The sequence below is a fragment of the Lactuca saligna genome, chromosome 2, assembly GCF_052625555.1.
Source record: "Lactuca saligna cultivar CGN05327 chromosome 2, ASM5262555v1, whole genome shotgun sequence".
NCBI classification, from domain to species: Eukaryota; Viridiplantae; Streptophyta; class Magnoliopsida; order Asterales; family Asteraceae; genus Lactuca; species Lactuca saligna.
This window is the reverse complement of record NC_136418.1, coordinates 141,087,453-141,103,198: the sequence shown is the minus strand read 5'-3', so window position 1 is coordinate 141,103,198 and position 15,746 is coordinate 141,087,453. Positions and strand designations below refer to the sequence as shown.

The following is a 15,746-nucleotide window of genomic DNA, read 5'->3' as shown; positions in this document are numbered from 1 at the left end:
GGACCTTAATCACCAATATAACCGAAACTTAACACTTCAAGAAGGTAATGAGAGTCCAGATCTGAAGTATAACCCAACCATAAGGTTTCTCTTCAAGGATTTATGGTTTTAGGGCTTAAAAGCAACAATTTAAAGACAAACAAGATCTAATAGATAAATAACCAAGATGGAAACTTTATTACCCGAATGGATGACCACAAATGAATGTGTTCTGGATCTAAGTCCCCTTCCTTGACCTCTTCAACTTCTCCCTTCTTCCACTTGCTCCAAAGTGCACCAGAAGTCCCTTCACAAGGCAACAAATCACTCAAACTCACCAATGGAGGCTAGGATTTTGATAAGGATTGCTCTGAGGGTGATGGGGGTTGAGATGGGGCTAAAAGGGTGTTTAAAAAGGGTGCAAACCCTAAGGATTAGGGTCCCCTCCTGATTCTACTCGACGAGTTAGGGCTACAACTCGCTGAGTAGATCTTCCCAAAAGAACATTTAATTAAAATAAATACGTACCAGGAACGGGGCGTTACAGAATAGGTAACGAGAAGACCTACACTTTAATCAACCCATACCTGCTTTACCATTTCCCGAACAAACCTCCAATTTCCATAAAAGCCCGAGCTGACAAATTACCGAAATACCATTTGACACCAAAACACCAACTGAATACCCGCATCATCCAAATTACATTGTCCACCCCCAAATGAGTTCAAATCTCAATTCTTCAAGGGTCCCAAACCTGCTAATACCCAATCCCTGATCACTACTCCAAAATTGGAAACGATTCGAAATAGGACATTACAGTATGTATCAAAATTCAACCCTTTTCATGGACCATTCACATGTTATTTATACATGTAAGAAAAGTGGTAAAATAGATTGTCTTCAAAATGGTGCCAAAATTATTAGTTATTGCACATAACTGAAGCTTAAATCATCATGATATCATCAGCGGAACCACCAACAGGGCTCTGCTCCTTGGAACCCCACATCCAGGGGCGCTGCGCCGAACCCCCGTATACCCGAGTTCACATTTAACACTCCGAGTGTGCACTCCACACCTCCAAACTCGGATGGCTAACTGAACACAACCTATCTCGACAACAGTAATAATTACAATAAAATATGATGACAATACTAAAATCACCAACAAAAAGTAAGATGGATTTTGCAAAAATGGTGATCAAGCACAACTATCCATTTAGTATGTGTGAACATAAGTATTTTTAATATTTTGTGAATGGTCTTCACTCTTTAACCACAATTTCATATAAAGTCCAGAAATACAACCAGGTTTGATATAGTTCACGTTCATAAAATCGAAAAAGAGAAGCTATACAAATACTTGCAAGTGTTACTAGATAGGGTTTCTCTTACTACAAGTATTTGGACATCTAATAATCAAAATATTGGTTACATATGTTTAACTTCTCACTTCATTTATGAGAATTGGGTCTTTAATAACAAAATACTTGCTTATCGCTGGATATAATATCCTCATGATAGTGACACTTTGTTTTGATACATTATTGACTACATATTAGATTGGAAACTTGAAAGAAAGTTATTCTCCATGGTGCTAGATAATGCCAGTGTCAATGATGCAATGGTGAGGAGTTTGAGAGGTTAGTTGCGTGAGGTGTCTGCTACCCCTTGGAAGATAAATTATTTCATGTTCATTGTAGTGCTCATATTCTCAACCTAATTGGTCAAGATGGGTTAAAAGTTGTTGGTGAATTCATTCACAAGGTTAGAGAAAATATAAAGATACTTGAAGCGTTCTCCATTTACTACACAAAAGTTTAACAATGCAAAAACTGAATGCAAGTTTAAAAATAAGAAAAAAGTTAAAATGAATTGTTCCCACCAGATGGAATTCAACTTTTTTGATGGTTCAAAGTGCTATAGAAATGAAAGAGGTATTTTGGCGTTTGGCACAAATAGATCAAAATTATAAATTTCATCCAACTAACCATGAGTGGAAAGTTACAAAAGTTTGCCTAGAACACTTTTATAAAGTAACAAATCGATTTCTGGTACTTCTTATCTTACATCAAATGTGTTTTTTTTCCTGATATATATAACATTAAATTGCATATGATGAAGTGGGAGACTAGTGAATATGATTTTTTTGTGAAATATGGTTGCCCCAATGAAGTTAAAGTTTGAAAATTATTGGGATGAATGTTGCTTGGTTTTATCAGGTGTTGTTGTATTACTACAATAAGACCATTCTTCTCTTGCTACTCCATATATTGAAAATGTTCGTAATGTTGTCTTTGATCTCTTTAATGAGTATAAAGATTGTATATCTCATTCAAAAATAGAATCAAGCCAAGAAATTCATGGTTCTTCAAATAAGGTACATTTCAATGATGATGGGTTAAGTGAGTTTGATTCTTGGTATGAGAAGAAATTGAATGTAGTTACCACACGTAAAACCGAGTTAGAGATGTATTTAGAAGAACCTCTTTTTCCAAGAAGCGAGTTATTTAATATTCTAAATTGATGGAAAGTTAATAGTATCAAACATCCTGCCTTAGCTAAGATTGCATGAGATTAGCTGTTCCAGCAACTAGTGTTGCATACGAGACTGCATTTAGTGTTGGAGGAAGAATAATTGATGAATGTCGTTCGTTAATGCTACCTGAAATTGTGGAGGCTTTGGTGACTACACAAGATTGACTACCAATAAGGAAACAAAAAAGTATGTAACTCGATGTCCAAGTAAAATGTAATCCACATTCTATTTTATTTTGAGTATTAAATATTGTTTATCATATTAGATTTTGAGTTTTAGTAATGTAATTATTGTTTTAGTTGACATTTTACATCTTTTATTGAAAACTATTACTTTGTAACACACATTAAAATTATATAATTTAATTGTAAAAGGGTCGGATATTCGTTGATTTGGTGAATACATATATGAATTTAATTATTTAAAACCCAGATGGTTAATGGGTTATGTTTTCAAAATTTTAAAAAAGTTTGGGTTAACTGTGATGCGCTCAAAACCTATTCCATTAATAGATCTATGATGAGAAAGTATTTTGGAATAGAGTAAATTACACGAATGGTCCCAATGGTTTAGGGTAATTTGCGTGTTTGGTCCCTAACTTATTTTTTTAACTCGGAATGTCCTTACTGTTTGTTTTTGTTACGCGTTTGGTCCCTGTCTTACCTAAAAAGACTATTTTCCCCTTGATTTTTTAATTTATTTAAATAAACACACCCCAACCCCACCCACCTTCACCTTACCTTACATTCCCTACCATTTTTCCTTATTTAAATAATAATCTTTTTAGATAAAACAGGGACCAAGCGTGCAACAAAAACAAACAGTATGGACCAAGCGCGTAACAAAAACAAACAACAGTGACCTTGCGAGTTAAAAAAATAAGTTAGGGACCAAACACGCAAATTACTCAAAACCATAGGGACCATTCATGTAATTTACTCTTTGGAATACCAAGAATTGCAAAAGATCAAAATGGAAAAAAAGGATCGAAGAAGAACACTTATAAAAAAAACCACTAGCTTTTAAAAATGAAGGTTAAAGATGATCATCGTTATGGTATTTTAACAAATAGCTCAAATAATTCAACCAAATAGAATACTTATATGATAATTATTTGTTTTTTTTTCAAAATGAAAATAAAAAAATATTCCGTTGCCGGGACTTGAACCCGGATCATCGTTATGGTATTTTAACAAATAGCTCAAAAACCCACTAGCTTTTAAAAATGAAGATTAAAGATGATCATCGTTATGGTATTTTAACAAACAGCTCAAATAATTCAACCAAATAGAATACTCATATGATAATTATTTGTTTTTTTGTTCAAAATGAAAATAAAAAAATATTCCGTTGCCGGGACTTGAACCCGGGTCTCTCGGGTGAGAGCCGAGTATCCTAACCAACTAGACTACAACGGATTTGTTTATTTTCTATTCATAAATCGTATTTGAATGTCTTACAATTTAGGGTTAGAAAATAGCTTCAATCGGACAAAAACCCTTGCCTGCTGTGGTGCTGCTCCTAATCCGTTGCTTGCTTCAAAATCGTCGTCTGAATTTCCATGGAGATTACGTATAATTACTTCTGAAAGAACACACAGCGTTCTTCCATTCTCATTCTCTTCATTCTTCAGGTAATCCCCTTTTAAAAGTTTGTACTTTTTGGGGTTTAACGATGCTATGCTCATGTAAACTTTCATAAATTATCCCTAAAAGAAATGTTAATAGTAATTTGTCGCAAGGTGTGATTTCAGTTGATACAATGAGAATTTGTCATTACAATTGATACGAAATTCTGATTTACCCCAACTCCAGCGTCACCGGTAACTATAGCCTATAACTTTACCAGAAATCTCAGTGAATATGAATTAATATTTATCGGGCTCCTTCTTCAATCCTGCTCTGTTCACGAGTAGCAGGGATAAGTTACTCGAGTGCCAATGAAGAAATGATTATCTTTTTCCTGAACCAACTAAGAACTGCATTTGTTATAGGATTAGATGAATACTTGTTAGGTTAACTGAAATAGATCTTATTTTTGAGTTCCTCATAGCGTTTCATGCTCTAACAATCGTTTCTTAATTCTTGTTTCCGTTTTGAAGCCCTGGTGATCAAATTCAACTCTTTTTATAAAAGAAGATGAATTTATCTGGATTAACCGGTAGCCCCACAAAGTATCGCTTCCACCTTCATTCAAGAGGTCCAGCTTTACCATGTAAGCACACTCCAGTTTTCCAAGATCATGGTAATCGTAAAGAGTTCATTTGTCTTGAAAGGTAATTTATGCTAATCACCTCTTAATAGTTTATATCTGCTAAAACTACCATTTGGATTAGGATTAATTTTCTGATTTCATCATCTAAGCAGACGAAATAATTGGTCTGGTTCTTCACAAAGATACACCCCAAGAAGAACTCCTCTGGTAAAATCTGCCATGGATGCTTCTTTTGGTGATGCTAGAGATGAATCATCCGGTAATCCTTACTTCCATTATTCCATATCTTTCATAAAAATGGTCAATTTCTTTGTTCTAATTGAACCCAATCCATCTAACTGCAGTTATCTTTCCTAGAATCAACATAAAGGACCCATACAAAAGACTTGGAATCAGCAAAGAAGCTTCTGAAGATGAAATCCAAAGTGCTAGAAACTTCTTGGTTCAAAAATACGCAGGTCACAAACCAAGTGTTGATGCAATCGAATCTGCACATGACAAAATCATTATGCAGAAATTTTACGAGAGAAAAAACCCTAAAATCAATGTCAAGAAAAAGATGAGGGAAGTAAGTCAGTCTCGTGTAGTCCAAGCTGTCACAAGCAGATTTAGAACCCCAGCTACCAACTTCATCATCAAAACATCCATAGCCTTTTTGATACTTGCAGCTCTTACAATCATCTTTCCAACTGAAGAAGGGCCCACTCTTCAAGTAGCCATATCACTCATTACCACAATATATTTCATACATGATCGCCTCAAGAGCAAACTCAGAGCTTTTCTTTATGGGTATGCAACAATCTTGGATTATGCTTGAAGAATTCAAGATTCTTGCTTTTTTAATCATTGGGAAGTTTTTGGTGTTTATGTTGATGTATTTGAACTTGCAGGGTTGGGACTTTTATCGTTTCATGGCTGTTGGGAACATTCTTGATGGTGTCTGTAATTCCACCAATACTCAAAGGGCCAAGGAATTTGGAAGTGACAACTTCATTGGTAACTTATGTGCTTTTGTGGGTTTCTTCTACTTATCTTAAATAGAGTCAACCGAGTGAGTGAAGTGAAGTCCAAAATTTTGGTCATAAGAATTGAGAAGGTGGTAGATTTGTTGGAGAGGTCAAATTTTCGGGGTAGTTTTTTGCCATTTAATGTGTTGTATCAAGGGTTCTCATAATAACATTACTTTTGTGACTTGTTTATTTGAACCTTTTTGTTGGGGCAAGTATTGTGTGGCCTTAGAACAGAGGATTTAAATGATTTTGTTATGTCCCTAAGCTTATAGTGTCAAAATCATGTTCAGAAAATAGTAACAATTTCATTACCATTATGATTGAAGAGTTATGTGGATTCAAAGGCTATATTTTGGTTATTGTGTCATGTTGGAAACAGTTTTTCTTTAGTTTAAAACAAATTATGGGAGTTGCAATAATGTTTTATTTTGATCTCCTTTATGAATGGTGTAATCTTCATATTTTGAGACTTTTTGTTTGTTTCATATTGCAACCAACATGGGGATCTATTCTGTAGCTAGTCTGTTGCATTCGAACATGTTAAAAATAAGAGGCTCTTTATGCTTCCTTGTGAAGTGCAAAGTGCGTTTACATGTGCCACTCTTGCATTTCAACTCCATGTACATGTACACACGTCTATTGTATCCCTACTTGGATCATCATTTGTTTAGATAGTAACGAGTCCCTTACTTTCCATTTCTAATGATGAACATATATGGCAATGTATTCACATTAATTAATTACACGAATGGTCCCTATGGTTTGAGGTAATTTGCATGCTTGGTTCCTAACTTATTTTTTTAACTCGGAAGGTCCCTATGGTTTGTTTTTGTTACACGTTTGGTCCCTAATGTTTATTTTTGTTACGCGTTTGGTCCCTGTCTTATCTAAAAAGACTATTATTTAAAGAGGAAAAAATGATGGGGTAGGTGATGTAAGGTGAGGGGTAGGATTAGGGGTGTGTTTATTTAGATAAATTAAAAAAATCAAGGGTATAATAGTCTTTTTAGGTAAGATAGGGACCAACCGTGTAACAAAAACAAACAGTAGGGGTCTTCCGAGTTAAAAAAATAAGTTAGGGACCAAACGCGCAAATTGCCCTAAACCATAGGGACCATTCGTGTAATTTACTCTAGTTTTTTGTATTCCAATCCATTTGGCTAATATAAAAGTTCTTAATCTAACAACTAACTAGAAGGTCTTGGGTTCAATCCATCCCAAGCAGAGAAGATATTTAAATAATTTGCTCTTAAAAAAAATTGACAAAGTTGGCTAAGTAATTAACTACTAATTCACACATTAATTATCTAAAGTAGGTTTTTAAATTTGTTTAACACATTTTATCGGTTAGGCACTATTCCAAAGAGCAACAAAAGAATAATGGAAGCAATTAGGGCTTAAAAGCATCAAAGTGAGGAAGTTATAAAATATGTGCATTTTATAGAATTACATGGTTGTTTAAACTTGCTCTTGCAATTTACTAGGCCATGTAATTTTCTAGACATGCACAAAACCAAGTAAAAATTCTGAAAATGTTTTTTTTTTATAACTATATTTGGTGTGTGACAGATAGCGCAAATATTGTTTAGGTTAGGTATGGTGCGACCATATGCGTTAGAGGTGGAAGATAAATACCATCGACATCTTTAATGGGTGGCGGGGTGGGTATAGATCCATCAATATAGCCAATGAGTTTTTGATATGATAGTAAAGGGATAATTTGGTTTCGCCAAAGAAGATAGTTGGAGAAGGAGGATCTGATAGTTATGAGGTGAAGAATGGTGGGAAGAGGGAGAGAGGTATCCATGGTAGTGTTGGGTATAGGGCTATCGGCAACCATGAGAGTGGGAGGAGAGAAAGACGATGCTAAATATAAGATCAGTTACAAAGTTGATACCATATAAAAAAATATTATTTCCCCTCAAATATTCGATTTCATTATTAAGTATTTCTATATACATACAAAAGGTAACAACAAACTAGCCATATTTACTTGATTGAAAATCAAAACTCCTTATAGGCACTACCGGTTGGCCTCATCATTTGCTATGTTCGAGATTAAACTAGTTTTATACAAACATGCACTGCAAGCTATAACACTCATAGATAAAAGTTCAAAATCTTTTTTCGTAGCCGTTTAAGTTGTAATCACCAAAACTAGTTCATGAGCCTAAATCAACAACATTAAACTTTCAATAGTTTTCTTATTAATAATTATACTTTGAGTAAATTACACGAATGGTTCCTATGGTTTGGGGTAATTTGTGTATTTGGTCCCTAAATTATTTTTTTAACTCGGAAGTTCCCTAATGTTTGTTTTTGTTATACGTTTGGTCCCTACTTTTTATTTTTGTTTCACGCTTGGTCCCTGTCTTACCTAAAAAAAACTATTATTTAAATAGGAAAAAATGGTATGGTAAGTAGGGTAATGTGAGGGGGTTGGGGGTGTGTTTATTTAAATAAGTTAAAAAATCAAGGGCAAAATAATCTTTTTAGATGAGATAGGGACCAAACGCGTAACAAAAACAAACATTAGGGACCTTTTGAGTTAAAAAAATAAGTTAGGAACCAAATACATAAATTACCCTAAACCATAGGGACCATTTGTGTAATTTACTCTTGAACGATCCCTATAGTTTGGGGCAATTTGCACATTTGGTCGTTAATTTATTTTTTTTAATTCGGAAGGTTTCTACTGTTTGTTTTTGTTGCGCGTTTGGTCCCTGTCTTATCTAAAAAGACTATTTTGCCATTGATTTTTTAATTTATTTAAATAAATACATCTCCAATCCCATTTCCACCTCATTTTACATTACTTTACCTACCTTATTTAAATAAATTAAGACAATGATCAAATGTGTAATAAAAACAAACTATAGGGATCTTCCGAGTTAAAAAAAATAAATTAGGGATCAAACAAGCAAATTATCCCAAACCATAGGAACCATTCGTGTAATTTACTTTTTTTTTTATTTAATAATTTTTTTCTCTTAAAAGGATAACTCATAGTCCATAATCTATTCTCAAATCCATAGATACAACTCAAACAACCCATTTTTGATATAGTTTTGTCGGACACTATTTTTTATATTTTCTTATTAATCATTGCACTTTAAAAATTACATAGTTATAACATTGTAATTGTAATTTTGTTTTTGTTTTTAGGGTATAAAATTGTTTTGTATTTGGATGTTATTTCATTAAATGAATAGATTCTTCATAATACAAAATTGTAGTAGAAATAATTAAAATATGATGTTATAACAAAAAAAAAACAATAAAAATAAGTTTCCATTTCTTGTATTTCACCTTTTACAAATAGTTGTTAGAAAAAAACATAGCGAATAGATGAAAACAAACAAAAAAAGGTGCAAAACCAAGAGCCAGTGTAACATAAGCGCAAGTTCAGGGACCATTTATGTGAAATTCATTCCAAATCATCCTTTTCAACTAAAGGCAATCATAAGGACTCCCATCGAGGACAAATTTCGTCCCTTCATCACATATCATCTCATAACCTCCTGCTCAATTCCCAACGCCATGTCAGCAAAGTTATCAACCCACGTGGCAACATTCTACTGGAAAACACATTTTGGCCTCAAAAAGCATATCGCCAGTGACACCAAACAGAAGTATAAAACCAGTGAACCCAAACACACAATGAGTGGTGTTTAATTCCATCAAAAGGATAGAAGTTGAGCTCACAGAAACCAACCATGGCCTCAGCATCTCTCTTCAAGACATCTCCAGCAACCATCCTTGATAAGTCCGAATGGGTCAAGGGTCAGACCCTTCGCCAGTCACCCGTCTCTGTGGTCCGTTTCAACTCGACTGCACCCTCTGCACTTGCTGTTCGTGCCAGTTACGCCGATGAACTCGTCAAAACAGCGGTTCGTGTTTTTGCTGTTTCTTTCTTATGTTTATACAACTGATTTTTGAACTTTGGATTGGATATAAATCAGCAAAAAAAAAAAAAAAAAGTCAGTCGTTATCGAATGAGAATCAAATCGACTATTAGTCAATTCGGGACCATTATTGACCCGTGATGAGAATTTTTAAAAGCTTTAGAGATGTTTAGATGTTTGTTATAATATTCTTATGGTTTTAAGTTGTAGATAATTAGTTTTTTCTGATGAGTTTACGTGTTAATGTAGAAAACTATTGCCACCCCTGGCCGAGGAATCCTGGCCATGGATGAGTCCAACGCTACTTGCGGAAAACGGTTAGCCTCGATCGGTCTAGAGAACACCGAGGCTAACCGCCAGGCTTACCGAACCCTCTTGGTTAGCGCACCTGGTCTAGGCAACTACATCTCCGGTGCCATCCTCTTCGAGGAAACTTTGTACCAATCCACAGTCGATGGTAAGAAGATCGTCGATGTCCTAGTGGAACAAGGTATCGTTCCCGGTATCAAAACCGACAAGGTAAATATATTTACACTTTTAACACGCATCAATGGGTTGTATAATATTATACAACCCATAGATGTCTATAGCCTCGGAGGCTCTAACAAAAATTTGTTAGCTAATGGAATCTTTGTAACAGGGTTTGGTTCCTTTGGCCGGGTCAAACGATGAGTCATGGTGCCAAGGTCTTGACGGGCTTGCCTCTCGCTCGGCTGCTTACTACCAACAGGGTGCCCGTTTCGCGAAATGGTAAGTTTGAATTGTCGGTCAAAATAGGGATTAATTTGGTCAACGCTAATTTGATTTGTTGATTAGGCGTACTGTTGTGAGCATTCCCAATGGTCCATCAGCACTTGCAGTCAAGGAAGCAGCTTGGGGTCTAGCTCGTTATGCTGCTATTTCTCAGGTAAGACACTAAACTGTTAGTAATCAATGCACCATGGGTGGATCATGGGTGTGGTTTATAAGGTCTTAATGTGGTGCGTTTGTAGGACAATGGTTTGGTTCCAATTGTTGAGCCGGAGATCTTGCTAGACGGAGAACACGGAATTGATCGGACCTTCGAGGTTGCTCAGGCAGTGTGGGCGGAGGTGTTCTTTTACCTTGCTTCAAACAACGTGTTGTTCGAAGGAATTCTTCTGAAACCAAGCATGGTTACACCGGGAGCCGAATGCAAAGAACGGGCCACACCTGAACAGGTCGCCGATTATACCCTCAAGCTTCTCCAAAGAAGAATCCCACCTGCAGTTCCCGGAATCATGGCAAGTATCGCTAAACATAGTGTAAATTAGGGGAAAATTCATGATGATTTACAACATAACTTATTGATGTGATGAATTGCAGTTTTTGTCGGGAGGGCAATCGGAGGTGGAGGCTACATTGAACTTGAATGCGATGAACCAAAGCCCTAACCCGTGGCACGTGTCGTTCTCGTATGCACGTGCCCTTCAGAACACTTGTTTGAAGACATGGGGAGGAAGGCCGGAGAATGTGAAGGCGGCGCAGGATGCTTTGCTTCAGCGGGCGAGTTCTAACTCGCTGGCTCAGCTCGGTAAGTACACCGGCGAGGGTGAGTCCGAGGAGGCGAAGAAGGGGATGTTTGTGAAGGGGTATGTGTACTAATAAGAAGGCCTAAGGGTATGAAAGTATCGAGTGTGTTACTTTTATTGTGTTTTAGCCCTTTGGAGAATGCTACTTTTGTTGATAGCGTTTACTTCTTCTAGCAATGTTATATTGAGATGGAATCATGGATTCTTATTCTTATATCTTGTAGTTTCAAGAAACAATCTATAAGATGAGTTTGATGAAATTATGCAACATATTTGCTTCGATCTATACAATGATTAAAAGTTAAAACTCTTTGGTTTTGGTTTTGGTTTTAGAAACCGTTGAAATGCTATGAAAATGTTGGAGCATAATGCATTGTTACGATGGAGACTTCCAACTCATTTGACATCTCATTCATTTTACTTCAACACATACAGCTTTTAGTTTTAAAAAAAATAAAAACTAATTCAAAAATCATACAAAACTAATTCACTAATTAATTAAAAACATAGAAACTATATATATAATACAAGAATTCAAGAATAATGTACAAGTAATGCAAAGTCTCAAAATGGTGGAGTGGTTAGGGGATGTTTGATAATTACTGATTGAGTTAGATCTCACTTAGTTGGAAGCTTTTTTTTGCCCAAACTTGCTTCCGAATGAAACTTGGTTACATCTTGGCTACTACTCTTCTTTTTAATACTTCATGGTGGTTGGTACTAATGCTTCTTGAACCAATAGTCTTTCTCTTGAAACATCAATTTATAAGTTTTTTTTTTCCTTATTAATTGTTGACACAATAAAGTGTTTGTCTAAAAAGAGGAGGTATATAGGAGAAATGAATGGAACTTTGAATAAAAAAAGGGGTCAACTTATGACTATTGAATACAAAAGGGTCTCTTTCCCATAGACTTAATGCATTTAATCCCAATCATCATGAATAATGCGAAGTGTAAGTTCTTTAATTGTTCAACTATATAACTAATAGAAAAGGAAAACTACAACATTAATGATACATAATCTAAGCACAATTAAACGACTACAATATCTTTTTAAATCTAGATTTTCACAAGGAAACACTTCTCATTTCTCATTTCTCACCCTCTCCGTTTGCTATCACTCTTCTCATTCACGAATTTCATTCCATTTCTCAACCCAACACGGGACAAAAGCTTCCATCTTGATGACAACAAACACGTTTGAACAACAAATTTCATGTCCAATCAAGACATCATCTGACAAGTTGTTCAATCTATCTTCTTCTACGCTTCTACTGACTTTTCTAACTATGTTCTCATCAAACTTCATTCTCTAATCATGTACATTTCCATGTTGGTTTTTTGATTCTGTATGTAACTAGTGATCATTAAAGTCCAAACAACAAATTTTTTATCAGGCATTTCATCAAATATTCTCGTAGAATCGTCTATATTAGAGCATTTCCAATACATCTCAAGCAAAGACGTACACACCACAACTTTAAAAAGAAACTCAAATTGTGTACTTAAGCCATGCACTTGTTCCCCTAACTCAGAGTGTTTTCAATTGTGAACACCCAACAAGAATAGTCAAAATCGTAATTAATTCCAACGACATCAAATTTTGGTTAATCTTCTAACCGATCGCAAGGGTTTCGTTCTTTTTTTTTTTTTTTTTTTTTTTTTTTGAAACGACCTTAAAAGCAACTAATATTAAAATATATGTTTTCGAGATCCACCCATCTTAAATTCAAAAACAGATAAGTCATAATAAGATCGTGAACTAGAAATATTCAACATCATTTATACATGCTATGATTATAAAGACATCCACTAACTTGAAGACTTACGAATTACGTGGCACTCAGCCAGCCATAAATCTATCTGTTGTATCATCTCATGTCTTACTTTCTCAACCGCATCAGGTGAACTGCACTTCTTCGAGCTCCCTTCAATGTATAGTATCAGATCCATAAAATGTTACAAACAAATGGGACAAATGAAGTTGAAAAATATAGATGATATACTAACAACCTTCAGGGGGTGAAGGAAACTGTGGGCATCCTCTTAAATCACTTCCATGACCACAATTATGACAACTAATTATATATGATGGCACTACAAATAAAATTATAAAAAGACACAAATTAAGTGATTGAAACAAAAAATCCAAATTAGGGTTGGAGACTTACTGCTTTCAGATGACACTTGCTTTGATGCACGTCGCCATGGATCTTGATACCCATTTGTAAAAACTATTTTTGATCCTACATATTTCAAGAAAATTCATCAAAAATAAATTAACCCTGAAATTTACATGTAAATAGTAATGTTCATAGTTGATACTTCATACCAGCAATGTTTTTGCCCCCATAGTAAAGATTTGTTGCATCAACAACCGGATACACACCTTCTCCAAATACATTTTTGCATAGATCCAAATGATAACTGTTAATTAAAATAACAGAATCATGAAACTTGGATTTTATTTTAATGATTAAAATGTTGTCATATGTTGATATGTACATGCCTTAAGTCAATCTTTGAAGAGCGAATGCTATCGTTTGAAGGTGCCACCTGGAAATATGCAACTTCACTACAAACTTGAAACCACCATAACCTATCAACAGATTCATACATACTTGGGTTTGTCTTTTTAAGTTTTTCTTGGTTATATGATTCAACTTCAGCTCCATAACTTCCTACATAATATTCCTTCACGTATTTTGCATACGCTTTCTGCATAAAGATTGCTTCTTTGTTATTATAAAAAAAAGTTTGAGAAGAAGATTTTCAAAGAGATTTGTAAGTCAATTACAACTAGATCCTCTCCAGCCTTCTTAGCTTCAGTCATTGGGGTGCAAAGTTTATCTGGATTCCCATATTGAAACTATAAAGATTCAAATATCATGTCACATTAATATACATCAGCGAAGAGATTAAATACATGTGTAAAAAAAAAAACTTACAGCTATAGATGCAGCCTCTGCTAGAAAATACATAAAATCACCATCTATTTTCAGCTGAAAAAGGGTATTTTAGTAGTCAAACATGACAGTTCATAAAGTCAAACACTGTCTCCAAATCTATTACCTGAGTAGCACCAAATGTGGTCTTCAATGCGTTGCTATTAGATGCAAGTTTTTGTTCAACAAGTTGAGTAACTTCTTGTAATACGGCTTTACATTCAGGTCCTGCTGACTCACCAACCTGTCATTATGTATGTAATCACAAAAATGGTGAAATGAGTCTTAAAATAAAGAAATATTATAAAAAATTTCATCACCTGTTGATCGAATTCAGTGAAATTGTAAACAGCATTAACTACAGCAGAACTTGCTAGACTCCCACATGTGAGATGAGGGAACTTCAAACGAAACCATGCACTAAGAGCTCCAGCATAAGAAACGCCAAACACAAACCATGGATTTTCAATTTTTGTTCTGTTGAGTTTTGAGTTTAATGATTCCTACATGATCATGGAGGCTAAAATGTTATGAAACTAAACCCAATATTTGAATTACTCAAAACAAATTCATCTATAAACCTGATAAAATTGACGGAAAGCAGCTAAGTCAAATAGAGCCTGCTTAGATGAAAGAAATTTTAGGTTTTTGGTTGTTAGGGATTTGAATGGAGAACTCTTTCCGTAGTATCGATGCTCAAGTGTAACTAAAGCAGCTCCAAACTTCTTCGCCAATACCTGTATGAAATTAAAAGGTTACGTATTCACAGTTGCTACATATGAACACAGAATTCATATATAGAGGCTAGATATGAATGATGTATGAAAGATTTTGGTAATATACGCTCGTATAATCCTTTGATATCCCACCACATGTTTCTTCACCACATATTTTTAAGAAAATTGGACCATGGGGAAGCTTAAATTCTTCCAAGTACTCATAATACCGCTGCCCAAATTTACGATGATCCAATAAATGCCAAAGCATAATAACTCATCATACTCTGCGATGTTAAATTTCCATAAACAACAGCAGAAACAGTAGAAGTAAAATTTCCATAAAATTTGTGGTAAATGATAAGGAGGAGAAAACGCATACATAAGGGGAAAAATGGTCGAGCGTCTGATTGAACCAGAGCTCGTCTTTGGTTAAATAATTGCTGTTGTTGCTGCTGCTGTGAATGCGTTCAATGACTCGAGTAGATAACCCATTACAAGCACTGAAAATCAAGATCATGAACAGGAATTTAACAAAAATCAACAGCACCCTCATTTTTTTCCTCCTTTGTCAAGTCTGCAATCCTTCAGAGTTCAGAGTTTAAAAATTAGGGGAGTACAGGAAGGGAACCTATTTCCTTTCTTTCCATTTTCTTGAGGGGAATCCTCTGCTGTATTTGTTTCCTTTCGTTTCCTTCCCAAACATTTTGATTTTTGGCGAATAGATTTTAACTCTATTTTTATTCCATTTTCTTTCATTTTGTTTTTTTTTTAAATAAAGTTCAAGAACATATTTTATTACTTTTTATTTCTTTTCTTTTTAAAGAAAAACTCAAGAAGACATATTATTCAAAATTTTACATCTCCTATCACAAATTGTTGTGACGAGAA

General features: G+C 34.9%; 3 protein-coding genes and 1 non-coding gene across 6 annotated transcripts; 2 read left to right on the top strand and 2 right to left on the bottom strand.

Moving 5' to 3' along the window:
- Positions 1-3,860: 3,860 nt before the first annotated feature.
- Positions 3,861-3,933, bottom strand: TRNAE-CUC (transfer RNA glutamic acid (anticodon CUC)). The gene has a single exon. It is a non-coding gene; the product is annotated as a tRNA-Glu (tRNA).
- Positions 3,934-3,989: 56 nt separating this feature from the next.
- On the top strand, positions 3,990-6,098 carry LOC145031841 (DnaJ (DUF3353)). The gene is made up of 5 exons (XM_078980477.1): positions 3,990-4,148; positions 4,617-4,790; positions 4,882-4,988; positions 5,074-5,518; positions 5,620-6,098. The coding sequence occupies exons 2-5, from the start codon at positions 4,654-4,656 to the stop codon at positions 5,768-5,770; spliced, it is 840 nt and encodes a 279-aa protein (XP_078836603.1). The 5' UTR covers positions 3,990-4,148; positions 4,617-4,653; the 3' UTR covers positions 5,771-6,098.
- Positions 6,099-9,387: 3,289 nt separating this feature from the next.
- LOC145031839 (fructose-bisphosphate aldolase 1, chloroplastic) lies at positions 9,388-11,462 on the top strand. Its single transcript, XM_078980476.1, has 6 exons — positions 9,388-9,629; positions 9,894-10,163; positions 10,285-10,394; positions 10,461-10,551; positions 10,637-10,906; positions 10,989-11,462. The coding sequence occupies exons 1-6, from the start codon at positions 9,456-9,458 to the stop codon at positions 11,265-11,267; spliced, it is 1,194 nt and encodes a 397-aa protein (XP_078836602.1). The 5' UTR covers positions 9,388-9,455; the 3' UTR covers positions 11,268-11,462.
- Positions 11,463-12,136: 674 nt separating this feature from the next.
- LOC145031838 (putative serine protease EDA2) lies at positions 12,137-15,566 on the bottom strand. 3 transcript variants are annotated; one of them, XM_078980475.1, is made up of 13 exons: positions 15,238-15,566; positions 14,983-15,108; positions 14,721-14,876; positions 14,460-14,642; positions 14,267-14,383; positions 14,143-14,196; positions 13,992-14,063; positions 13,704-13,912; positions 13,527-13,621; positions 13,366-13,440; positions 13,208-13,291; positions 13,024-13,122; positions 12,137-12,551 (listed from the first exon to the last, which is right to left on the bottom strand). In XM_078980475.1, the coding sequence occupies exons 1-13, from the start codon at positions 15,409-15,411 to the stop codon at positions 12,511-12,513; spliced, it is 1,485 nt and encodes a 494-aa protein (XP_078836601.1). In that variant the 5' UTR covers positions 15,412-15,566; the 3' UTR covers positions 12,137-12,510. The 3 variants fall into 3 exon arrangements, with proteins under 3 accessions (XP_078836601.1, XP_078836600.1, XP_078836599.1); XM_078980474.1 differs by having other exon boundaries at positions 14,983-15,142; positions 15,238-15,351; XM_078980473.1 differs by lacking the exon at positions 14,983-15,108.
- Between the last annotated feature and the right edge of the window lie 180 nt (positions 15,567-15,746).

Bases quoted from the DNA above. Each gene is read 5' to 3' on its own strand.
- LOC145031841 (XM_078980477.1), top strand. From the start codon at position 4,654: ATGAATTTATCTGGATTAACCGGTAGCCCCACAAAGTATCGCTTCCAC. The intron at 4,989-5,073 runs GTAATCCTTACT...ATCTAACTGCAG, and splicing joins TGCTAGAGATGAATCATCCG to TTATCTTTCCTAGAATCAAC. The intron at 5,519-5,619 runs GTATGCAACAAT...TTGAACTTGCAG, and splicing joins CTCAGAGCTTTTCTTTATGG to GGTTGGGACTTTTATCGTTT.
- LOC145031839 (XM_078980476.1), top strand. From the start codon at position 9,456: ATGGCCTCAGCATCTCTCTTCAAGACATCTCCAGCAACCATCCTTGAT. The intron at 9,630-9,893 runs GTTCGTGTTTTT...GTGTTAATGTAG, and splicing joins ATGAACTCGTCAAAACAGCG to AAAACTATTGCCACCCCTGG. The intron at 10,552-10,636 runs GTAAGACACTAA...GTGCGTTTGTAG, and splicing joins GTTATGCTGCTATTTCTCAG to GACAATGGTTTGGTTCCAAT.
- LOC145031838 (XM_078980475.1), bottom strand. From the start codon at position 15,411: ATGAGGGTGCTGTTGATTTTTGTTAAATTCCTGTTCATGATCTTGATT. The intron at 14,643-14,720 runs GTTTATAGATGA...ATGATCATGTAG, and splicing joins CTTTCCGTCAATTTTATCAG to GAATCATTAAACTCAAAACT. The intron at 12,552-13,023 runs GTAAGTCTTCAA...AATGATCACTAG, and splicing joins GGCTGAGTGCCACGTAATTC to TTACATACAGAATCAAAAAA.